This window comes from Physeter macrocephalus, chromosome 21, assembly GCF_002837175.3.
Source record: "Physeter macrocephalus isolate SW-GA chromosome 21, ASM283717v5, whole genome shotgun sequence".
In the NCBI taxonomy this organism is placed as follows: domain Eukaryota; kingdom Metazoa; phylum Chordata; class Mammalia; order Artiodactyla; family Physeteridae; genus Physeter; species Physeter macrocephalus.
Window position 1 is genome coordinate 49,069,974 of NC_041234.1, and position 24,959 is coordinate 49,094,932.

Sequence of the window (24,959 nt, forward strand, 5' to 3'; positions counted from 1 at the left end):
CTGTCGATGGACACTTAGGTTGCTTCCATGTCCTGGCTATTGTACATAGAGCTGCAGTGAACATTGTGGTACATGACCCTTTTTTTTTTTTTTTTTTTTTTTTTTGCGGTACTTGGGCCTCTCACCTTTGTGGCCTCTCCCGTTGCGGAGCGCAGGCTCCGGACGCGCCGGCTCAGCGGCCATGGCTCACGGGACCAGCCGCTCCGCGGCATGTGGGATCTTCCCAGACCGGGGCACGAACCCGTGTCCCCTGCATCGGCAGGCGGACTCTCAACCACTGCGCCACCAGGGAAGCTCAAGACTTTCCTTTTTAAAGAACCAAAAATAAACTCAAGACACATTGGCAATACTGCCTCACCCCTAAACAAATTGATTACTCTTTTCACCTAAATCTTTAACTGTTATGGCAGCAAAAGATTTTGATAGTAATGAAAGTTTGTAAATTATATTTCACTCTCTTTTTCTGGAACCCAAAGTGCACGATGCAGGGTTCTCCTAATCTTCAGTAATGCTTCTCCTGTCAATAATTCTTCATTTTGTTTGGCAAAGGCAGTTTTTGAAATAAGTCTATTCTGATATATTGACATATAACAAAATAGCACCTGCAGGAATCGTGATACTTGGTTGGTCAGTCTGACAGGGTAAATTGCATATCCAGGCAACCGAGACCTTGAATAACAAAAAGCTCCATTTTCAGAGTCCCTGGTTGAATGTTTAATTAGATCAGCAAATTGTCCATCCACATCTGGTTGTTCATAAAAGCAAAACCTAACATTTGAGTGCTCAATTCTAGTGTGAAGTGTTTACCATGGAAGCGAAAGCTGGAGCTTAAAAGATAACAGTCATCAGAACTAGCCGGAGCAAGAAAAGAACCATCTGGCACATTGCTAGATTTCCTTCTGTCTCCCAGCATGTGATTTGTCCCCAGCACTATCCTTATTTCACAGGTTTTCTCAGCTTCTCTGCAAAGCTTGTCACAACCATAAGACGACTACTTTCCACTGAGTCACAAACTCTTGGGCTTCCCTGGTGGCGCAGTGGCTGAGAATCCACCTGCCAATGCAGGGGACATGGGTTTGAGCCCTGGTCCAGGAAGATCCCACATGCCACGGAGCAACTAAGCCCGTGTGCCACAACTACTGAGCCTGCGCTCTAGAACTAGAGCCCACGAGCCACAACTACTGACCTGTGAGCCACAACTGCTGAGGCCCGTGCGCCTAGAGCCTGTGCTCCACAACAAGAGAAGCCACTGCAATGAGAAGCCCGTGCACCACAACAAAGAGTAGCCCCTGCTCGCCGCAACTAGAGAAAGCCTGCACGCAGCAATGAAGACCCAATGCAGCCAAAAATAAATAAATTTAAAAAATGAATAAATTTAAAAAAAGAAATAAACTCTTGCAACCACAGGAGCAGAGTCAGGATCAAAATTCAAATGATAGCATGTATACTTTCAGACATATAGACATCTGTGCTGGTAAGTCCACTGACGTTCCTTTGGATTTGATTTTTCTGCATTGGAGGTGGCAATGGTGAGTGTGGAGGGACATCATCATGACTCACTCTTGGGCTTTGCAATGTGACACCTGAGGTGCCAATGAACAAGCCATACACAGACTTGTCCACAAAGATCTCTGGGGCAACGACTAGGTCCTAGTTTTCATTTTTGCAGAAAGAGTTCTCTCCTGCTTGAGAAGGAACTGCAGAAACTTCCATGGGAAAACTGTCCAGACAATAGGCGATCCTTCCAAAGCATACATCCCCCTCATTTCTAGGCACAGAGTACCAAACGCAGTCTTGACGGGTAAGTCCAATAACTACAGGCACGTGTTCATTGTGGTGAAGACGCAAATCTCCATTCTGAGATTCTGAACTCTTTAATGAATTATTTTGTTCTCGGCACACAGTTTCAGGCTGAAGACTGTGAAAATCTTTTCAGACATCCTTCCGTGTTGGATTTGGATTGGAAGAATGAACCAGGGCTTTGAATCTCACTTCCTCCATTTTGATACACGGCTCCTCAGAGTTTGTAGGTCAAGAGACTAAGGGGTAGGACTATAGTGATGATTGACGAGGAAAGTGGACCTTATTGGTCTTTTGAGCTCTCTCATCTTTAAAGACTATTGGTGCTGAGAAGAGGAAAACGTATCCTCATCTGGCAGAGCTCCCAGAGGGTGTGCTCCCCTAGCTTTTCTGCTTTTGTTCTGCAGAAAGCCGCCTTTTTAATGTACCCATTAGGCTTTCAGTCTTTGATCTATTTTGTTCTACCTTTTTCATCTTCCCTGTTGATATCACAGCTGGCCATGTCTTTACCATAGCAGCTACCAAATAAGGAATCATTTTTTCCAAACTCACTGGCTAGTGATGGTTGCTGTGCTACCAAGAAATCAGTTTCTTTACTTTTATTCGAGCTCAAAGATTTCCGGAAGGTTTTAAAACGAATTTTCTTCGTTATGAGTGGTTAGCTACTCCGGGGGGGTGGGGGTTGATCTCTCTCTGGAATATTATCCCCAAACATCTGGAGAGCCTGCGGCGCTACATCTATGTATTTTTCCAGCTTCACTGAACCTTTGGAGCCATTTTCCAGCGGCAACTGCGCGGCGGCGGCGGCGGCGGCGCCCAGAGCGTGTCTCCGGCTCCCTCGCCGAGCGCTGGCGCGACTGCTCTGAAGTGTGCGTTTCAAGCCGCTAAATTGGTGGGCAATTTGCGAGACAGTAACAGAAAACGAATACACCATTAGCGGTATTATTACGGTGGCAAAGTTTGGGATTGCGGTGGAAGAAGCGGCTGGTTTATTTTAGGTGATTCTGAATTTAGAATTGCTGCTCATAAAAGGGAAAAAACAAACAAACAGAAATCAGTGTGAAAGAGAACACACAAAAGCACCCCCATCAATGCCCAGGTCAGGCCTTCTTGGTCACTCCTGCAGCCCGAAGTGACTGTTCCCTCCTCAGATATTTATAGACAGTGATGTATTTTATCACCTTAATAATACTCTTCTGTTTTATGCTCTAGTGGCTTTTTGTGTCTACCTAACTGGGCTTCAATTTCCTTGAGGGCAAAGATCTTGTCTTGCTGATTTTTGTGTCTCCCACAGTGCCTTGCACTCTAGTAAATGTTACTTGATTGGCCAAAGAAGATACATTTATCTGATAAGTCCTTCCAACTAAACCCTCCAGGTGCTACTGCTGGAAGGTACCTGGAAGGGGTTCTTGAGACTCCAACAGGAGTTTTTCCTTATTGAATCACTGTGAGCCTCACCACCCAGCTTTCCACAGCAGCGTCCTTTGACTCCTCTCAGGATAAGGAAACTTAGACCACAAGTATGGATGGGCCAAATAGCCTGCCTGGCTGGGAACATAATCTGGCATTTAACAAGAAGAAGAGTTTTGCTAGCACCCACTAATCAGTAAGGCCTAAACATCTGCCAGTGGAATCTGAGAAGTCCGTTCTAAAAGTTGAAAAGCTGATTTTATTCACCACAGATGGAGCACGTCTGCCGGGGCGGGGGTGGGGGGGAGCGGGGAGAAAAAGGTTTTACCAGTTAAATCAAATTAAGAGAAGAGGTTGGTGCCCAATTTCCAGGAGAGTTTGTGTAGTGAACTTTGTCTTTTTCACTGCATCTGACTCGTAATTATGGATGTGCTAGAAGAAATGATCAATATTACAAATTTCCTCTGTGCATATCCATAATTAACAGTATGTGAACTGTCTCAAAGAAATTGAAGCAAAATTTGAGGACTTAAGGGTGTGTGTGTGTGTAGTCAGTTGGCTAGGTAGTAGAAACATTTTGAAGAAATTCACCGACTTGTTTTCTTAGATCAAGGACGTTTTTTTTGGAAAAAAGAAGGCTCCGAGAGACACAACTTGTTGCCTCCATTGGTTTATAATTTCTTGCTGATGTGGCAAGCTACCTTAAATCCTTCCTGGAACAAGAGATGAGATATAAATTAATACCAATGTGACAAAATGTCTGAACAGTGGACTTGAAACTGCAGGAGATCATAAAGAACTGATTTGTTCAATAAGTGGAGGCAATTTAGTTTCAATCTCGACGTGTGGTTTAGGTAGATGGCAAATGAATCCATTTATCATTGTTGAGCTGCCTTGAGTTAAATATCACCGATTGTAACGTTCTGCAGAGCTACGTGGTGGAAATGAAGTCACAACTCAGAAGAGTCATGGATTTTGACGAATATGAATCGTCTTTAACATTTTTATGGCTGCTGCCTTTGGAGTGCAAACTCTCAGCATGTCCCCGAGTTATGAAGCATTTGCCATAATACTGTGGGCAAAACTATCTTGAACCCTCAAAGGATTTGGAAATTTCGGGCTATATGGCCCAAATCTGAGATGCTTGGGTTCACTTGGCCCTGTGAAACTCTCAATCTTTTTCATCAAAGTGCTTAAATCAATGGCTGGAATCAGAATTAAGACGTGTTCTAATTGGAACCCTCTCCGCCATCGTTTTGAATCCCAGCCTTTGAAATATAACCATTTAAATTTACTTGCTCAGAATTGATTCATCAACCTTGTAACTATCCCTTTTTGTACGAATAAAGTTGATGAAACTTTTGTAGATGCCTTTGGCATTTCTATTAAAATCTTCGTTCTTGGCTAGGTAGTGGACTATACTTTACCACTCTGGCAAAAATGTAGCCATCATGTGTATGTTTCTTTTTCACCTTCCGCTTCGCTGGTAGAAAACTTGGACGGTCCTGCCCCAGACAGTGCCCTAGCCGCGAGTCGGGTTGACAGGGTTGTTCGCATGCGCTCTCGACACAAATCGTGTTTGTCGCAATGGGCCCTGTGCGGAAGGCTACATAGGAAAGAGTGACTTTGATTATAGTCATTTTGATCTCATAAGTGGTTACCGCGCTACTTCCGCGCTGGTACTTGATTGTAACAGAAAGTAGTTCCGGTCCGTGTTGTCTCGGCCGAGGAGCCGTCGCCGCCATTTCAAGACCGTGAGAGGTAGATGGCCAACCAGAGTTCCTAAGGTTCGGTGCCTGTAACTGTTGCCGCCGCTTAAGCCTGCCAAAGCAGTGGTACGGCTGCTGCCCTCGTATTTTCTACCTCTAGAAACATTCTTGCCAGTAGTGGCGGCAGCGGGACTCAATTACCCCCTTTTCGCACTCCCTCCAGAAGCTCCAGATGGCGTCTTCCGTGGGCAACGTGGCCGACAGCACAGGTACCGGTGTCTGTTCTACCTTGGCAGACGCCCCGTTGGGGTCTCGCGCCGTCCTCTGCCTCTCATCACTCCCTTCCCTCTAGCCATCCCCATTACATCAGTGGCATCGCTGAGCTTTTCGTCGTCTACTGGCATCCGATCGGGGTTTCTGCTGTCGTCTGTTCCTTAAACATTTCCTCTCGCTTGCTTGTTTTTTGCTTCCTTTCTTGCTTTGTAATCCTATGCATTTTCTAGCCTTCTACTCTCTCGGGACGCTTCTTCCACACGTGCGCGCTTAGGATGTCTCGGAATGGACTGCATTGGAGTCCCTGCCCTTCTCGCTGCCTTTCACTTGCCTTCGCCGCCGTATTCTCTCCCTAATTCAGCTCACCGCCCCCTCCTCGTCCCCCTCCACGTCCCCCTCCACCCTGCTCCCCTTAGCCCGATTTGGTGGTCCTCTGTCAATCGAGGGCGGGGGTGCCGTTCCGAGGTGATCGTATCCTCACTTTGTATGACCCCAAGGACGAGCACAAGCTCCTGGGTGTGCTTCGAGTAACCTCGACAAGAGAGGATTTTTGAAGCAGCACCCCGCCGGGCAGCGCCTTTCTGCTGTGTCTTCGGTTGAGTGGCCCCGGTTTCGATTGGAAATTTCCAGGGGTTCCTTTTGCCATCGCTCAATTCCACCCGCTGCCCCCAGCCTGGATTTCCCACCCTGTCCTCCTCCCTCCCCTCCCGCAGGGAGCCACACCCTTTCCTTCGCGAGGTTGCCAGCCCTGCGGTCCACTTCCTACCCTTGGGGAGAAACCACCCTGGTGCTGGAGCTTTGGCGTTGACCATCCTGCCCGCCAGTTTCTCGCTTTGTGTTACTTTCACCCTGTATTCCTCCGCCGCCGCCTCTGGGTCTTCCATCCCCATTCTTTAGCCCGGTATCTCTTTATTCATAGGGGGTGTATTTTTTTTAAGTTTTCATCCCTGCTTGAAGAGTTTGTAAAGCAACTGGAGTGTAGCTGCACAAGTGCAAGGCGGTTGCCCTTTTAGACAATTAGTCGAGAGTATTTGGTACTAAAAATAAGGAAACAACCAAATTATAGGAGTGTCCTTCAGCTGCCTTTCCATATTGAGGCTATTTGGGGCGGGAGGGAGGGGAGATTGGGCTGCGGCTCTAAGGTTTCCCACGAGGTTATTTTTTTGTTGATTTCTCAGTTGAGATGTGTCAAGGGTTTTATTGTTTTTGAACATTGCGCACTAAGAAGTGAATCTTCAATTGTCTTATCCATGATTGTAGGTAGTGGGATTAGTTATTAGTCAGTGTTCCTCTCCCTCTTAGGGATTTTTAAGATTTAAGATTCTGCCCTAGATTATCCTGTACTAGCTTGCCCTTTTCTACGTGTTATTTTATTTGAGGAAGTTGTCATTTCGAGCGTTAAAATAGCAGGCGGCCTTGAAAAGTTAATAATGTCTTAAAATAAGGAGCTAGGAAGTTCTAGAGGCTTGTCTAAAATGTGATTTTCTAGTTTCTCTCAAAGATATAACCGCCCCCAGAGTTGGATGCAGGTCTCTCTGCTCTTATGTTAGTGGTCAGCTAGCTGTGCATTCTGTTAGGAAATTTACTTTGCGTTCCTGTGAATACAGTTCACTCGCCAGCTCTAATGATTGGGGGTCTAGGCTCAAATTTGAGCTTGTCACTCTGCCTTGGTAGAATTTAAGTAATTTGTACAAGGTTTCCCACGCTATCTAGTTAAAGTGGTGTGGTCAAATTCCCAGTAATGTATTATTAAGTAAGTATTTACAATTGATACTTAGGTAGCTTGTTGTTGTTTTCCCTCTCTGGGCTTTAGATGTATACCCTTTATCTTTATGTATCTGAACGAAGTCACACACAGCAAAGTGCTTTCATTCGTTATTCTGTTGCGCTTTATCGAATGGTTTTATATTTTAGTGTTTTCCCATTCTTTTAAAAAATCATTGCAGTTGTAGGTAACTGCTTGGTTTACACAGGGCTGTTTGCAGTGTCTTAATCCTTTAGTCAGTATCCGAGGTCTTTGGAAAATGCTAGTGTTAAACCAGCGTGGGTGGGATTTAGCTAATTTGGTCTCAGTGTGAGTTTGGGATGGTAGAGGAGCAATGTAATCTTGGGTCTTTATTTAAAATGTTTGATGATCCCTTTAAATATTTTGGCTCTTGACAGATGAATTCATCTTGTTTATCAGCTGTTTTAAAAATAGCACCTTGACTTTTAGTTTTGTTTCCGGTATGCTTGTTTCTAGTGTTGCCCTTAAAGTAATTAAAAAATTAAGTTGTGAAATATACAAAAGCAGCAATATAATTGAGTTCACTAAGCATCTGGTGCCCCCGACCCAGGTTAAGAGATAGTTACCAGTACCCCACCCCCCACAGATCCAACCTAGAACACGGGACAAAGTATTAAGTTTCCCAGTAGGTTATTCTGACATTATTAAATCTATGTGCCCTTGCAAATCACATGTTTTATATTTTGTTTTTCTGTGTTAACTAAGGTATGAGGAATAATGTTTCGTAAATCTCTAGATGCTACTTCTGATTTGTAATTTAAAAATGCAAAGTATTTTTGTCATTATGTAATCTTCTTTGGAAGTAAATATTTCTGTCTGGTCTGGGAAAGAAAGTTAATGGGCGAACTCTAAAAATGCCAATTCTGCACTTGATATTAACTTGGGGGTATCAGTAACGTGCAGAACACTCTAGTGCTTTACATAGTTTCAAGCATTTTCATCTTTAAGTTTAATATACCATATTTTTACATTTTTTTGTTTGCATTTCTAACTTTTTGTTTTCCCCCCCCTTCCCTCAAATGTTTTGATGATTCTCCAGAACCAACGAAACGTATGCTTTCCTTCCAAGGGTTAGCTGAGTTGGCACATCGAGAATATCAGGCAGGAGATTTTGAGGCAGCTGAGAGACACTGCATGCAGCTCTGGAGACAAGAGCCAGACAATACTGGTGTACTTTTATTACTTTCATCTATACACTTCCAGTGTCGAAGGCTGGACAGGTAGGAGATGTGGGGTTGATGCTGGTGATTGCTGCCTCTGGGTGCTAAGCTTGAAAAATGATACTTAAATGTTTGAACTTGAAATTTTTCCAGTACTGGGTTTCACCTGGAGCCACCAACGCACATCTGCTCTCTTGCCCACTTGTGACATGCCCAGCTGCCAGTTTTTCCTCCCTCCTTTTGTGGTGGTGGTTATATTATCAGTATGACTAGGGACCTTTTCTAGTTCTTTCCACCTACGTCTGCTGCTTTTTTAAAACTCTGTTCAGGTAATTATTCTTAGTATACATCTGAGCATCCACTCTCACCTCTGTAAGATGTGTCAGCTTGAGGGACAGAAATGCTCAGAGATGATGGTGTATATGCTGTGGTAGGAGGTGCATATGTGGTTCAAGTTGCAGATGCCATCAAGTCATTATGATGTGCTACTTTTAGCTAATCAGTTGAATTAATCAAAAGGGAAGAATCTGTGTTCTTATCCTTTTAATAAATTGTCATTTTGGCTTATTTAGACATTTAAAGGTGTGCGTCATTGAATCTTTTCAAGAAATGGAAAATGAGACTCGTGCACATAGCATTTTTATTCTTGATCTTAACGATCATGGTTTACAGTGAGGCAGTTTGGTAATGAGACTCTAGTTAAGAATTTTATCTCATAAGAAAAAAGAGTGTTCCAATTTGAAATCTGGAATGCCTCCACTTCTGAAAAACTTTGATTTCCAAAATTTTTCCTACTATGTGCTAGTTAAAAGGTAATGTATTATTATATAATGAGCAATACACAGGATCTTCAGAAACTGTTTGAGTTGCATATGGGCCATACTTTCTTTCTGTAACATGCATACCCATGCATGAATACTTTTCCCCTTTTCCAGATCTGCCCACTTCAGTACTCTGGCAATTAAACAGAACCCTCTTCTGGCAGAAGCCTATTCGAATTTGGGGAATGTGTACAAGGAAAGAGGGCAGTTGCAGGAAGCAATTGAGCATTACCGGCATGCATTGCGTCTCAAACCAGATTTCATCGATGGTTATATTAACCTGGCAGCCGCTTTGGTAGCAGCAGGCGACATGGAAGGGGCAGTACAAGCTTACGTCTCTGCTCTTCAGTACAATCCTGTGAGTATAATTTTAATGGTTATTATTTTCCCTTCACAAAAGCCTAGAAAGAAACAGTTTGATACTTTAGACACTAAAATAGGTTTTTGCATGGAAAAAAGTCAAGAGTTTGGAAATGTTTTGTCTACTTAAAATGGTGAAATTGCTTTGGCTCAGGTCTGTGTTAATGTTTTAAAAATATTTATTTTATCTAGCAAGTTATTTGAGAGCATAAAAATTATCCTTATTGCAAGAAACTCTATGCCTATCTTTATAATGCCCGTAAAAGTACAGAACACATGACATTGTTTCTTTTGATTTGGGCTCTTTTGATTAAATTTGGATAACTTCTGCTATAACATGTTTGCAACAGTTAATTGATTTTCAAGGAGTAGTGGAAGAAGGGCCTTAATCTGTAATATAGAATAGTTAAGATGGCAATATATGGATCCGTGACATGAAAACTAGGCTGCAAATTTTTTTCCTCAATATCCTATTCTCTCTTCTTTCTACATAATTAATTAGAAGTGGTAGAATAGAGGTGATAGTATGCACGCCAGGCTTTTGATTAGTTCTAAAAATTTTTTTGTCTAAATTGCAGATGTTTTCCAGGGAACAAGTGAGGCCCAGTTGGCAGACATTAAGTTCACAATGTGTTAGGGTTTCTGAAAGGTACACAGCAAAAGTAAGACTTGCCCTTAGAACTTTTGATGTAGTTAGGGAAATAAGATAGACATAACAGGAAAGTGATAAAGAGGGAGGTTATAGGAATCCAGAAAAAATTTAAGAATATGTTTCTGAGCTACGTCGTCAACATTTAGCTTTGCATCAACCCTTGAAGTGGTTAATAATTAACTATTATAGCTACTATTTATTGAAAGTCTACTGTGTGCTCAGACATTGTGCCAATCAGACGTTGGTCTTTCTTAATGCTCACAATGATCCTTCAAAGTAGATGGTATCTGTTCCAGTTTTACCACTTAAAAACAGACTCGGGTTATGTTAACTTTCTTGGGATCAAACAGCTAGTAATGGTGAAGTGGATATTAAAACCTGAGTCTGAATATCTTGAAAGCAAACACTGTAGAAAGAAGAAATAAAGGAAGCCTTTTTTATCTGGGTACCCAGAGGGCATCCACCCCTCAAGGCAGCCCTTGAGCACAGTTTGAAAACCATTCTGCTGTCCCCTAATCCTTATTTTACAGGTGGGAAACTGAAGCTTAATATAGTAGTTTATGCAAAGATCTGAAATCACTTTTTTTTTTTTTTTGCGGTATGCGGGCCTCTCACTGCTGTGGCCTCTCCCATTGCGGAGCACAGGCTCCGGACGCGCAGGCCCAGCGGCCATGGCTCAACGGGCCCAGCCGCTCAGCGGCATGTGGGATCTTCCCGGACCGGGGCACGAACCCGTATCCCCTGCATCGGCAGGCAGACTCCCAACCACTGCGCCACCAGGGAAGCCCTGAAATCACTTTTTATCATATCTATTAACAGTTGTTTTTTCTGTTAATTTTGATTGTAAAACTTTATTTATTGCTTTTTGTATGGATACAGTGAAAAGTCTCCCAGCTACCCTTCTTGGAGGTAGCTGATGAAACTAATTTCTTATGTATCCTTTTGGAGATACTCAATGCATATATATGTAAATTTGAGTGACTTTTTGTAATTTTTATTGCAGTACCATCTAGGTAGTTACAGAACGTTTTAGGGAACCCTGTATGTGCTGCCACTGGGGCTTGGACCTTGTTCTTGCCAAGACTCAGGGCTCACTTGTGTACCTAATTGTCACAGTAAATTCTTTCCCTTTATTAATTAAGGTTGGTTCCATCCTTCACTTGTTGATTGCATATACATTCACTTCTGCCCTCTTATACAGCCGTGGGCCCAAACATCTTGGAACTCTGATCCCCTTTGCTCAGGTTTCCAGTTGCCTACATGTATCGCAGAGCAGTCATTGCTGCTGACAGTATACCAAACTGTAGGAGTATGATGGGAAGGGAAAGCTAAAGTGGGAGACAGAACCATGCTTTTCAATATCTAACCTGCTAACAGGAGGCTTATCATTGTGCCCTACCAAAGAAGTAAGATAGTACTAAAATAAATCATGGGACTACCCCTTGAAGGCATTGAACAGCTGTGCATTCCCATCTGGTTCTGTTTCTTCTAGTGGAAGGTACTGCTTTATTTCTCTGTCTTTACCAGTAAGAATGAAAAAGGGACTGTGCCTACTGCCTTGATTTCACCTAAGTATACCGTAGTGATCATGTTTTAATTCATTTCAGGGTATCTAGTCTTAACTAGATTTAAACTTACTGTCAAATGCCTGTGTCTCAGTACTGACAAGAGAATCTTGAGTCTGTTCCTAGATTGTGCTCTTGTTGGCAGTGCATTGCTGGCCTGAATCACAGATGTAGTTGGCATTCTATGAAAAATAGTTAAAGAAACTCAGATTATTTTGGTTTTGCAGTAGTGAAAAAGTAAAATGTTAAGGTGGTAGTCTTGGCAACCTGTTTTCAATAGTGTTTGTCTTTTTAAGTTAATGGCATGTCAGTTTAGAAGTTATTCTGTGACTTGATTATAGAAATTACTTTTAAGAAGTAGAGCTGTGGGCTTCCCTGGTGGAGCAGTGGTTGAGAATCCGCCTGCCGATGCAGGGCACACCGGTTCATGCCCCGGTCCGGGAAGATCCCACATGCCGAGGAGCGGCTGGGCCCGTGAGCCATGGCCGCTGAGCCTGCGCGTCCAGAGCCTGTGCTCCACAAGAGGAGAGGCCGCAGCAGTGAGAGGCCCGTGTACCGCAAAAAAAAAAAAAAAAAAAGAAGTAGAGCTGTTTCATATTTTTACATTCTGAATTGGCTTCTGTAATATTGGGTGATTTAATAATTTCACTAAAATACTAGTCCATTGTATTTGAAGGTGCTGTTGCAGCTGGTAATCTTTCACATGATAACTCACTAGAGTTGCCCATGCTTGGCAATCCCTTTTATGAATTATGTATAAAATGTTCTTTGTAAGATGGCTATAATACTGAGTTGCTCTAAGGAACTCTGTTTCTGAGTCTATAGATTTTTGAACCATTGCTTCTGTTTTGATTGTGGATGCATAGCACTGAGAGCTACTGGCATCCTGACCATCACATGTTACTCTCATGTTATTTGTTACTGTTGCGAGCCTCAGTCATACAGCTAAACTGTAGAAAACCTTATACAGTCATCCCTAGGTATCCGTGGGGGATTGGTTCTAGGACCCCCCCCACAGATACCAAAATCTGTGGGTGCTCAAGCCCCTTTTAACAAGTGTTGTAGTACAGTTGGCTCTCAGAGTCCACAGTTTCTGCATCTGCAGATGCAGAGGGTCAACTGTATTTCTGTCCCTCTGTGCTCTGCTTTTTGTAAGTTTGCTGTGCAAATGTCACATTTAAATACTTGAGTGCTTATTGTGTGTACAGTGCTTTGTTAGGAATTGGGGAGATGTGTTGTGGGGTGAGTTGTGGATTATAATATGAGACAGGACCTGACCCATAAAGGAAAAAAGGTGTAAGCTCCTCAGATGATTATTCTTAGGGAGTATTAATCAGAAGATTTTCTCAAGTGGATGCTTATAACCTAAGCATTCTGTAGGAAGGTAAATAGCGAGTAGACTTCCTTGGCTGAAGTGGTGAGTCAAGTAGTAACAAGAAGTGAGTGTAGTAGAGGAGAGTCAATTGGAAGATTGAGAAAGAATAGAGGCTGAGGAGTTTGAATTTAATTTGAGAGGCAATTGAGAACTACTGTAGGCTTTAATCAACCTGATTTTATTTCGTGTGTATATAGATGTTGTGGGTGGGGGTGGGGGTGCTCTAGGAGGAAAGGCGGGAAATAAATGCTATCTCAGGAAGGGTTGTTATACAGCAGATTCTTACTCATTTCCATCTCCTTACCTTTATTCATACTGTTTTCCCTTGTCTGCAATGTCCTCCTCCTTTGTCTGTTAAAACCGTACTCATCCTTTAAGGCCCGGCTTAAAATTTCTTCTTTGAGTTCATTTCTTTACCACTATGTGGCTGTTTAATATGTATGTGTTTTGTCTTTCCACATAGATTGTAAGCCCTTTGAAGATAAGGATTCTATTAATTTATTTCCCTACAGTTCCAGGCATATTGTTGAATTGAATAAAGGTTTGCATAGAAGATATTAACCTAGGAATGGATACAATGGGCCGGGTTTGAGAATTGTGATTCTCTTAGCAGATATTGTTTCGATGTGACTAATGAAGCGGAACTGATGTCTTAGGTTTTGAACTTTGGGGAGAATAGTGGTATCCTTGAATTTTCTGGAAATTAGTTATTCATGCATGAAGGTTTGGATTTCCAATGGGAGAATTGGATCTCACTATTATATTTAATATGATATGTTTTACCTTTTTCTAAAACTGCCTTATTGATTATTTTATAGTGATCTTGAAGATAATCTATTTTTAACTGTGGGCATTGTGTTAACTTGATTTAGTATGCTGTAATGGGTCTAGATGATATAACTAAATATAGATACATACACTGTCAGTACTTGGATGGCATGCATCCAAGAGTTTATAGAAACTGGAGGGTAAAATTATGCAACAGTTGGCTAAGATGTATAGCCCATTAGGGTCATTGTTGGAGAATTATTGCAAGACTTCTGATTATTATGGCTCAGAAAAGGCATAGGAATTGGTAAAAGTCCAAAGATGTATAACCATGATAATGAGATATAGTAGAAGGAGTTTGTTTGAACAGATTGGATTGGATTGTTCAGTCATGGTCTGCCAAAACATAACGGTAGCCCTTAAAGTTTAGGGGAAAAAAAATCATACAAAGTAGATAGCAAGATTATAGAATTCATTACTTCTGAGAGTATAAATAGGGTTGAAAAATACTTAGACTCATTAGAGGATGCTAAGTCTGTAATAAGATTAATGATACCTATGAGGATTAGTATTTGCCTTTTGTGCTTGAGGTCACGGGAGACCACCATTTTCTCCCAAAACACTAGTCATTGCTCCATGGACAGACAGATCAGGTAGCTCATGGAACTGACTCAGTATGGCCAACCATAAGGGTGTTCTGTGGCAGCCTATTCTTTGCTGGCTGACTTTTTGTTCACTTAATGGACGATAATATACAATCACAAAAGCTGTTTATCAGTAAAATTAGTCACCTGATTGTGGAAACCATAATACAGTTGCACATAGAATAGTATATATGATGATACTTTGGCACAGTTGACAAAATTTCACTTTTCTAGGACTTAGTCTAAGGCTCTTCCACACATGGAACAGTTTGGAATGATAAGCTTACTCCTTATTGCCATTGTCTTTGCTTGTTGACTGACAAGGCAAACCAAGGACAAATAAAAGTTTAAGCTCACTGTTCTGATGTGTCTTTCATACTGATGAACGGACTGGTGAGTCAGATGACTAGCAACACAACTGTGCTGCTAATAAAAAGCCGAGTCGACTGCTTTTCATTATTTGCCCACTCAACTCTAATGGCAGTTAATACTAATGAGTAATCTAGTGCCAGGTGCCAGGATTAAAGCTTTGGTTGGATGGTAATCCTTTTGTCTAATAGTGAAATGAAGTCAAGTTTTCTACATATGTCTGACAGCCTAAGAGTAGGTTTGCCAATAACTAATCACAGCTAAATCCTTTTTTCCACTATGGAAAATTTTTGACCCTCGATATAGTAGTGGTTCATCATAACCTTGAACGAAGTAGTTGAACAAACATTTGATGCTTTTTTTTTTTTTTTTTTTTTTTACATGACTAACATTTGGGGAGAGGAGAAGCTATAGCAAGTCCCATAGTCTTTTATCTGAAACTGGTGGGATCAAATGCATCTTAAAATTCAGAGTTTTTAGGATTTTAGAAAGATGATAATACCATATATGACTCCCAGGTGTGTCTGGAGCAGCACCTTCTAGTAAGACACATTTATATTTCTGCAGCAAAAGGTATGCATATTCACGTTAAGTGGGATCAATAAATTCTGTAAATAACTTCATGCCAGTTCAAGTCAGATTTAATCATCAAATGAGTTTTTAAAATTTTTTGGAATTTGGAATTGAGGATGAGGGGATTGTGTTCCTGTTCTTAAATTTGTCAAGCAGTCTCTGTAGTTGCCAATAAAATGATGGAGCTAGATACGTAAAAGAAATTTCAAGATATCTTTGGTTGACAAAGCAGAGTATAATTAATGACAGAGTATCTCTGGGCTTCTAGGATTTGTACTGTGTTCGCAGTGACCTGGGGAACCTGCTCAAAGCCCTGGGTCGCTTGGAAGAAGCCAAGGTAGGTGTTTGATAGAACACATTTAAACATCAGTGTTATGGATACTTGTACTTTTTGCCAAGTCTTCAACTCTTCATTGAGCTATCTTCACAAAACAGTCCTATGAAACTGAGGAAAACTGACGGCATGAATCGCCTCAGACTAGAGCAGGGCCAGGATTTGGCATATCTGTTCTAAATCTGGGGGTAAAGCAAGAACCTGAACATTTTGGAGCCTTTCTGCTGAGCTAGATCATCTTTATAACAATGGGCTCCGTCATGATCTTATGTGGGAATAAATAACATTCCTTCAAATCTGAGGCTTGCCTGCTGGTGACAAGCAGAGCGCCTGTGATTTGGCTCAAGACTCCTATATGATGCAGGTGCCATTGAAAATGCTGCTCTTCTAAGTCCTTTGTGGCTTGTAAGTGGAGAAGAATTTCATCCAAATGTTACCCTGTAATACTGGCATTTAAAATTCTTATTTAACCTTCCTCCCTTCATCTTCCTCACCCTTTTTACAGTGGAAGAAAGGCTATTAAATGATTGCAAATTAATAATTGGAACATCCTGCCCCTTCTTGTCCTCACTCCCTTCCCCAAGTTCCTTTTCCTCTTTTCCAATCCTAGTTGTCTACCTTCTTTTCTTCTTACTTCCTTCTTTTATTCCTCCCCATCCCACCTCCTTTAAAAAAAAAAAGTCAGAAGGACAAAGCTGGTTTGTTTGGGAAATGGACTGATCGAAAGAAAACTTGCCCAAGTGGAAAGGTGGCTTTTAGCATTCTGTGTTTCCAAATAATGAATTTGAACACCAGGTTGGGTTATTAAAGCTTTTGGTATAATTTTAAATTAAATTTATAAATGAAATTGTCTTGTTACAAGCCACCTTACGCAACCGCGCTGCAGGGGTGAGGAGTGGGGAGAAACCAGAATGCTTCTGAAACTCCCACCTGTTGCTCTGAGCCCCACGCGCATGCTAATACGTGGAGTGTATGCGCAGCGTAGCTGTCTGTTTGACTGCTTCATCTAGGGAGGGAGAAGGCTTTTCAGCACCATCTGATGTTAAAAGGCACTAGTTTTAAGTGCATAGCTCATAAATTCTGCTGACACTTTGGATTAACCTTATGTAGGTTTCCAGCTAATGAATTGTAATTGATTTCAATCTTAGCTGATAAATCTAATTGGTAATTTATAGAACAAATATTTGATAAGCTTCTATTAATTGTCACCCCACCAAGCGGACAGCTAACATGAATTGCACTTCACTGCAGCTTTAGAGATCGGTTTAGGCTGAGACATTGCGCCTGCCTTAGGTTGCTGACTTCTTTATTTCAGAGCTCTGGAGACACCTAGTTTGAAAAATGTTATTCTGTTTTTGTGAGAACTTAGTGAACAAGAAAATACTCTTGAGTGAAATGCAATGTATTTCTTTTGTAATCAGTGCATTTGAAAATTCAAGCCAGCATATTCCTAGTAGATGGAAGCAAAATTAAGTTGTCTTTGTAGAAAATGAAGAGCCTTTCTTCCAGCAAAAATCCCTGCTGTATGCAATAGCCCTGATTAACCCTCTCCCTTCTGCATGTTTCCCATATTACAGACTTGAGACTGTCCTCATTCCCATATGTAATAGACATCCAAAGAATTTCAATTGCTTTGTTGAACTTTTACTAATGATCTTGTTTTTATTTTCTCTCTTGTTTTTGGTTTTTCACCATTGATATTGTATTTAGAAGGTTTCAGGTGGGTGAAACCTCCTATTCCATGCGTAAGGTGCCTCGCTGAAGGGAGCTCGAGGCCTGGATCTAGGGCAGACACACACCTCCTCCTCTTCCAGCAAGGAACGCACCGAAAAGTCACATGATGAGAAATATGGTAACGGGTTTGTAACTGCCACAGCAAAACAATTTGCCTCCATGCCTGAATCTTCTGTCTTGTGGCTTCAGAAACAGCTTAAAATAATTTTATTTACAAGCAAGTTATGTAAGAGAATGTTTTATACTATAGCCACAATTCTGTCAAAGATAAGTAAAAGTTAATTGATATTAAAAATTATTAGAGATAATTTACTAGTAAAAGCTTCTAACTCTTCTTGTTGTTCATTTTTTCCTTTTTTCTTCTTTGTTTGGATTGCAGCATTCTGCTCTTCTGATGATGCGCTGTGACCCTGCAGTAGCGCAAAGGCTGCGCAGCGTTAATGCGCAATGCGTACGAATGAGCCCCTGTGAACGGTTGACTAGATGAGTAATCTGATTGACTGGCTCCCTCAGTCCTATTTTGTAGCCTTTTTGGATAAAATTGGGTTTTAACATACCTCGAGTCCAACTAATCTCATTAAACAAATATTCTCTATGGGCCTGTCTAGTAGATTAATGGATCTGGTTGGCCGTTTGCTGCGTCTAGGGGTGTTCTATGTAGCGCAGCAGTTCGCAGCGATTGCGCAGTGCGATGCTGTTAGGTTGCGCAAGCGATGTTTGCGCTCGCATTACAGGGACCTCAACCTAGGTGCAGTCCTGTCATACGAGGTTTCAGCTTCAGTCCCCCTTGGGAGACAGGCATTGTGAGGATGTGACTTATAGCCTGGCCTTATGATATCTGCCTTGTCAGAAAAACATTTTCCTCCTCAGTAGCATAGTTTTGATGTTAGTGAGGAACATTATTGTTTATTTAGAGCATAGTTTTGATGTTAGTGAGGAACGTTATTGTTTATTTAGAGCAGCATTTCCCAAAATGTGTTTTATAGGTATTCTCATAAAATGTCCAATGAAAGAAGAGTTCCATGGTCAACTAAGTTCAGGGAACCATGTATATACTATTAAAGGCTTAGGGAAGTCCTGTAGTCAAGAAACCTGTTTTCTGTTTTCCTAATTTATTTGATTGTGAAATCCTTTTTTCCAGTGATAACTATTAACACATCGTAGAACAGACTTTGGGAAACTTGGGTGGGGGGGCGGGGGAGGAACTTAGCCTTAAGTGGCGCCTTCCAGATACCACTTGAAAACGTAGCAAGAGCCCTTAGGTGTTCAGATAAGAGAAGTCCAGCACAGAGTCTTAAGGCAACTGACTTCCCGGTTAAGTGCCAGTGTAAGGGTTGGTCATTGGTTGGCAGAACTGAACATGGTGGTTTGCACCTGGGTTCTGGTGGCGCAGGCGCAGGAGCAGCCAGCTGTGGCAGCGCATTAGTTTTGGCGCAAGCGAGCCTATGCTGCAGGGTCACTTTTGGCTGGTCAGAGAAGGAATAATGATATCACCTTCTTCCCCCCTCCCCCAATCTTTTTTTTTCCCCTTTATAAATTTTCCCCTTTCCCTTTACCTCCTTCCCCTCCCATCTTCTTCTTTCATTAACCCCTCCTAAGGCATGTTATCTGAAAGCAATTGAGACGCAACCGAACTTTGCAGTAGCTTGGAGTAATCTTGGCTGTGTTTTCAATGCACAAGGGGAGATTTGGCTTGCAATTCATCACTTTGAAAAGGTTAGTCGTTAAATTAATAATTGGTATTTTTGAAGTGCTTATGTATGCAGGGTGTTTCTACTAGAACTAAATAATAGGCCTTTACTTAATCAGTCACATAATATCTTTGTTTTTCTGACAGTATTGTAGCATTTGCTGGATGGTATATGGCAGTTTCCAGTTTAGCATTGAAAATGTACTTTAGAAATTAAAAATTCTTTATTTAAATGGGCAGCTTTACTGTAAAGAAGCAGTGTTTCTTGGTGAAAAGACTGATTCCAGATCTGGGGCAGGAAATGTACAAAAATAATCTGGAGTGCCTTGTTGTGCCAGAAAGCAAGGAAGTTTTGATATATTTATGTCAAAAGGACTCAGGAGGCAACTGGAAGAGGCTCCTACTGGCTAAAGATGGGAGTTGAGCATCAGTGGGAATAATAACTGAAATATATTGAAATTTATCAAATACATTTAAATTCAGGAGTATAATTATACTAAGAAGAAATTCATGGGTCATCTTTGGAAGATAAGGAGCAACTCATTTTGAGAACTGGTTAAACAATTGTCCTCTCTCTCCTGTGTGAACTGGACATCAGGGTAACCCAGTAGTTGATGGGGGAAGTTTCTCTGTATACAAATGTTCCAGCTAATAAATGAAGTAAGAATGATAGAATCAGAGTATCACCAATAATAAATTTAGGCATTTATCAGTGACAAAAAAAAGAGACACAAACAGACATTTTGTACCTTGTGATAGAAGTAAATACTTCCACCAGTGAAGTAGCCTTGCAAAAAGAGAAAAGAACCCAAATCTGATTACGCTTGTAGTTCTACCAATTTACAGGAAATACATGGGACAGGGAAACATAATAAGCACGTTAAAGGACACCATAGGGGTGCAGTCAGCAAATTTAAACTATGGGAAGCTGTATAGGACAGTGATCTTATTTCTTCAACAGATTACAGGAATAAAAATGGAGATTTAAATTAAACTTTTAATTTAAAAGATTTAAAGAAACTCACAAAGACATGTTAATTGTATGGGTCTTATTTGGATCCTCAATCAAAGTTAATCAGAAATTGGACCACTGAATGGATATTTGATATTAAGGAATTGCTGTCACTTTTTTATGTGTGATATTGGTATTGTGGTTATGTTAGGAGGAAAAAGTATTCCTGTATTGTCCCTAAAATATATTTTGAAATATTTTTAAATGAACTGATATGTCTGGGATTAGCTTCAGAATGATCTGGGAAGAGGGCGAGTTAGGTTGGAATATAGATTAAATAAAATTGAATATGATTTTTTAATTGTTGAAGCTGGGTAATGGAGACTTGGGGGTTTGTTCTATTCCTCTGCTTTTGTATATATTTGAAATTTTCCATAATAAAAAGTTAAATTTTGGGGGTGGACATCTATTGCTATAGACAATCTAAGTAAGTTAAGTGCAGCAGAGTTGCCATCTAGGTGAAGAGGAATGTTCTTAATGAATGTTAAATATATTCACAGTTACTCATTACCTTTACCTTTTCAGTATTTCAGTTCAGGTTTCCATTCATTACACTATAGGAGTACCTACTCTCTTGCTCTGTGGTTCTCCTTGGTTGCACATGAGGAGCTTGTAAAAGATATGGATATCCTGGCCCCGTTTTCAGAGGGTCTGATTTAACTGGCCTGTGATGGAACCCAGGCTCCATTTAGGAGGTGAATTCTAATATACTGCCAGGGTTGAGAATTACTGCTGTAGATATATCTGGTCATATTTTAAGACAGCTTCAGAACTATTTGAATGAACCATTTAATGGTTAGTATCCCCTTGAAGTAATGTATCTTACTGAGTATACAGCTCTAATTACATATCTAAGGTCTGAGTATACAGTTGTAGTTACTGAGGTATGTATTTCCTTATTCAGTTAGAGCTTGCTGCTTCTTCCTGCCATTATTTTTTAGAAGAGCTAGGCTGATTAATTGAGAATAAAATGGGGCCAACCATGAGAAGTGTTCAGCTCAATAAAATTGGAGCAGACCCAATTTAAAATTTTTCCCTTCAGGACACATTTTGCTCTTATATTACATAGGAAGATATTTTGGTAACATTGAGATTTGTGAATAATGAGTGGGTACTAAAATAATTGGGTTTTAAAAATGAAAGAAATAAGATTTAATTATACTAGAAAATGTAATTGGAGGTCTAAAATTATCTCAGACTAAAAAATTGTAATTGGGAAGTTAATCTGAAATCCTAACTTGCTCTAAGTAACTGTCTTGCAATTTTTAGGCTGTCACCCTTGACCCCAATTTTCTGGATGCTTATATCAATTTAGGAAATGTCTTGAAAGAGGCACGGATTTTTGACAGGTGAGGGAATGTTCTATTTGGAGTTTTTGTTGTATCAACACTTGAGAGTTTGGACTGAAATTTCCACAGTGGGTCATTGAAATACACTTTGGATTTCTACTATGTTGCTTTCCCCTGCTCAGGTCTGCTGTATTACCTTTTATTATAGGTTTATTGTTGCCTGACTTCATTGTTGGCTTTTCACAAAGCCATTATCCTTCTCACTAGGAGTTTAGTTAAAATTTCCTTTATTGTAAAACTATTGAAATGGTTATCTTTTAGACTAAATTATTCCTTCTATCTGATTCAGAAAGCCAGGTGAATCCTGACTTTTAACTTTTTGTTGCTGTTGTCAAAGGAAAGTCTGTTTCTTATGGGGGTATAGAATATTTTTCAGTGTAAAAATACATTTTATAAAGGTGCAATTTTGATTTTTGAGGTTAAGTGTAGTATGGCATGAATTAATTGTAACTAGTTATAATTGATATACTTTGATATAGTATAGAATGAAATAATTGTAACAAAGCATCCATTAAAAGTTAATTGCAGTGTGTGTGTGTGTGTGTGTGTGTGTGTGTGTGTGTGTGTGTGTGTTTCTGTTTATAGAGCTGTGGCAGCTTACCTTCGTGCCCTAAGCTTGAGTCCAAATCATGCAGTGGTACATGGCAACCTGGCTTGTGTATACTATGAGCAAGGCCTGATAGATCTGGCAATAGACACCTACAGGCGAGCTATTGAATTGCAACCACATTTCCCTGATGCTTACTGCAACCTAGCCAACGCTCTCAAAGAGAAGGGCAGTGTAAGGATTTTTATTCATTCTCTTTCTTTGTTACCTGATGGCATTAAAAAAAAGTCGTTTTTGTACATATTGTCATTAAATATTGAGGTGGTAAATTGTTTAATTTCAGAGTTGTAGATGAGAGGAAGAATAGCAAAAATACCTGTTTTCTGGAATATTACCAGCCATTAGCCTTAACTAAGCAATTGTTAGAATAATATCACTGGTGACTCTGTGATTCCTCTGTATAGGTTTTTGAATGGTTTGTTTTGTTTTTTAGGTTGCCGAAGCAGAAGATTGTTATAATACAGCTCTCCGGCTGTGTCCCACCCATGCAGACTCTCTGAATAACCTAGCCAATATCAAACGAGAACAGGGAAACATTGAAGAGGCAGTTCGCTTGTATCGTAAAGCATTAGAAGTATGTTGAGGGTGGTGTGACTGGGTATTTTGTCTGTGTGATAGTAGAGGGAAGGCAGTTAAGTTTGCCATATCATCTACCTCTTTTGTAAAAGTAGATAGTGGGTGAATCATTCATTGAACCAGTAATTGAGTACCTAAGGTATGAGTGAGGTCCTGTGTGACATTCAAGAAAATCCTTAACATTGAGTTTGTTATTTTATGGGTAGATAAGATTGGCACAAAAAATTTAAACAGTAAGCTAGAGTTCAAGAAGAGTTACCAGTAAATATATAATTTCAGTACCTGATGGCTGTAATGTTGGTTGGTAGGTGTGGTAGGAGTTTTGAAGAGAGAGATGCTAGAGTTAACCAGCACAAACTAAGATGAGGAGAGGGTCTACCTCATTATGTTTTGAAACACGGAGAAGTATAAAATAAAGGAAGAGGTAGAATTTGAACTACTTGGCTTTGAAGAATGAGTAGACTTGGAGAAGGTGGAGAGAAGTGTAGGGATATAAAGGTGCTTGAGCGAAGTTCTTGTTGTGGTAAGTTATTACTGCTGTTTTAGCAGTTATTTTTTTTTAAACCTCAGTTATCATCTTGAATCTTTATAGGTCTTCCCAGAGTTTGCTGCTGCCCATTCAAATTTAGCAAGTGTATTGCAGCAGCAGGGAAAACTGCAGGAAGCTCTGATGCATTATAAGGAGGCTATTCGGTAAGAGACTCACAGCCTTATTTTTTTCTTCTAAGTTTTTAAATATTTGGCATTTGGCACATTTGGTATGTGGGACTTTTAATAATAGCAGACTGAATTAACATTACAGGGGGTTAAAGGTTTTTGTACTAGAGAAATAAAATCTTTGTCCTCTCCTTTAGAATCAGTCCTACCTTTGCTGATGCCTACTCTAATATGGGAAACACTCTAAAGGAGATGCAGGATGTTCAGGGAGCCTTGCAGTGTTATACTCGTGCCATTCAGATTAACCCTGCATTTGCGGATGCCCACAGCAATCTGGCTTCCATTCACAAGGTACTATTTTTTATATATATTTTATTACAATATATGCATCTTAGCACCTAATGTTCTTAATTTTAGGAAAAAATTTAACCATCCCACTTTATTTATTTCCAGGATTCAGGGAATATTCCAGAAGCAATTGCTTCTTATCGCACTGCTCTGAAGCTTAAACCTGATTTTCCTGACGCTTATTGTAATTTGGCTCATTGCCTGCAGGTAAAGAATAACAGGCCAGTAATTGGCTTTCAGGGTTGTAATCACTTTTTAATTGTATGTGCCATATTAATCCAAGCTTGGCTGGAGACAGTGTTTTTTAATGGGTTATCTGACATCACTTTAGGCCAAAGACACATAAGATGTTAAGTCTTGGAGTAAGGTTTTCTGGATAATAACTTCTTTTTGCCTCCTCTAGATTGTCTGTGATTGGACAGACTATGATGAGCGAATGAAGAAGTTGGTCAGCATTGTGGCTGACCAGTTAGAGAAAAATAGGTTGCCTTCTGTGCATCCTCATCATAGTATGCTATATCCTCTTTCTCATGGCTTCAGGAAGGCTATTGCTGAGAGGCATGGGAACCTCTGCTTGGATAAGGTGCGAGTCTTTCGTTTTAATCTTTTTGTTGTAAAGTAAAACACAGATACAGAAAACTACATGAATCAAATTTATGGCTTAATGAGTTATCATAAGGTATTTACCACCCAAGTTGAGAAATGAAGCTTCATGAGCCAGCCCAGAAGCCCCCCTCCCATTGTGTCCTGTCTTGATCATGACCCCTTCCATTCTGTAAGGGGAAATCCTTAACTGAAATTCTTAACAGTAGGCTGATGGTGTTTTCCTTTAATTTTGAAGCCATAGTTTTTAATAAAATGTTTGGTATTTTCTACTCACCTTTGAGAATTAGAGCAGTACTTGATCAAAGGTGGGAATTTTCTCAGCAGAATAGAGCAGAATGCTAGGTGTAATTCTGTTTTTTTTTTCTTTACATCTTTATTGGAGTATAATTGCTTTACAATGATATATGTGTTAGCATACGGTATTTGTCTTTCTCTTTCTGACTTACTTCACTCTGTATGACAGACTCTAGGTCCATCCACCTCACTAAAAATAACTCAATTTTGTTTCTTTTTATGCCTGAGTAATATTCCATTGTATATATATGCCACTTCTTCTTTATCCATTCATCCGATGATGGACACTTAGGTTGCTTCCATCTCCTGGCTATTGTAGATAAAGCTGCAATGAACATTTTGGTACATGACTCTTTTTGAATTATGGTTTTTTCAGGGTATATGCCCAGGAGTGGGATTGCTGGGTCGTATGGTAGTTCTATTTGTAGTTTTTTAAGGACCCTCCATACTGTTCTCCATAGTGGCTGTATCAGTTTACATTCCCACC

The 24,959-nt window shown here is 40.4% G+C and overlaps 1 protein-coding gene and 1 pseudogene across 5 annotated transcripts in view; one reads left to right on the forward strand and one right to left on the reverse strand.

Moving 5' to 3' along the window:
- Window positions 1–24,959, forward strand: part of OGT (O-linked N-acetylglucosamine (GlcNAc) transferase) — a 94,373-nt gene that overhangs the window by 48,080 nt on the left and 21,334 nt on the right. Inside the window, exons 1-12 of one of the 5 annotated variants that reach the window (XM_055081574.1) lie at window positions 4,930–5,188; window positions 8,018–8,198; window positions 9,074–9,317; window positions 15,534–15,602; window positions 18,933–19,049; window positions 21,305–21,384; window positions 21,970–22,165; window positions 22,425–22,565; window positions 23,160–23,260; window positions 23,422–23,575; window positions 23,678–23,779; window positions 23,976–24,155. In XM_055081574.1, coding sequence (XP_054937549.1) covers window positions 5,152–5,188; window positions 8,018–8,198; window positions 9,074–9,317; window positions 15,534–15,602; window positions 18,933–19,049; window positions 21,305–21,384; window positions 21,970–22,165; window positions 22,425–22,565; window positions 23,160–23,260; window positions 23,422–23,575; window positions 23,678–23,779; window positions 23,976–24,155 — 1,602 coding nt within the window. In that variant the 5' untranslated portion in view covers window positions 4,930–5,151. Of the gene's footprint in view, window positions 1–4,929; window positions 5,189–8,017; window positions 8,199–9,073; window positions 9,318–15,533; window positions 15,603–18,932; window positions 19,050–21,304; window positions 21,385–21,969; window positions 22,166–22,424; window positions 22,566–23,159; window positions 23,261–23,421; window positions 23,576–23,677; window positions 23,780–23,975; window positions 24,156–24,959 lie in introns of those variants that run through there. The other 4 variants (XM_024131034.3, XM_024131036.3, XM_055081572.1 and 1 more) reach the window with 4 other exon arrangements.
- Window positions 503–4,955, reverse strand: LOC102979916 (suppressor of cytokine signaling 6-like; annotated as a pseudogene).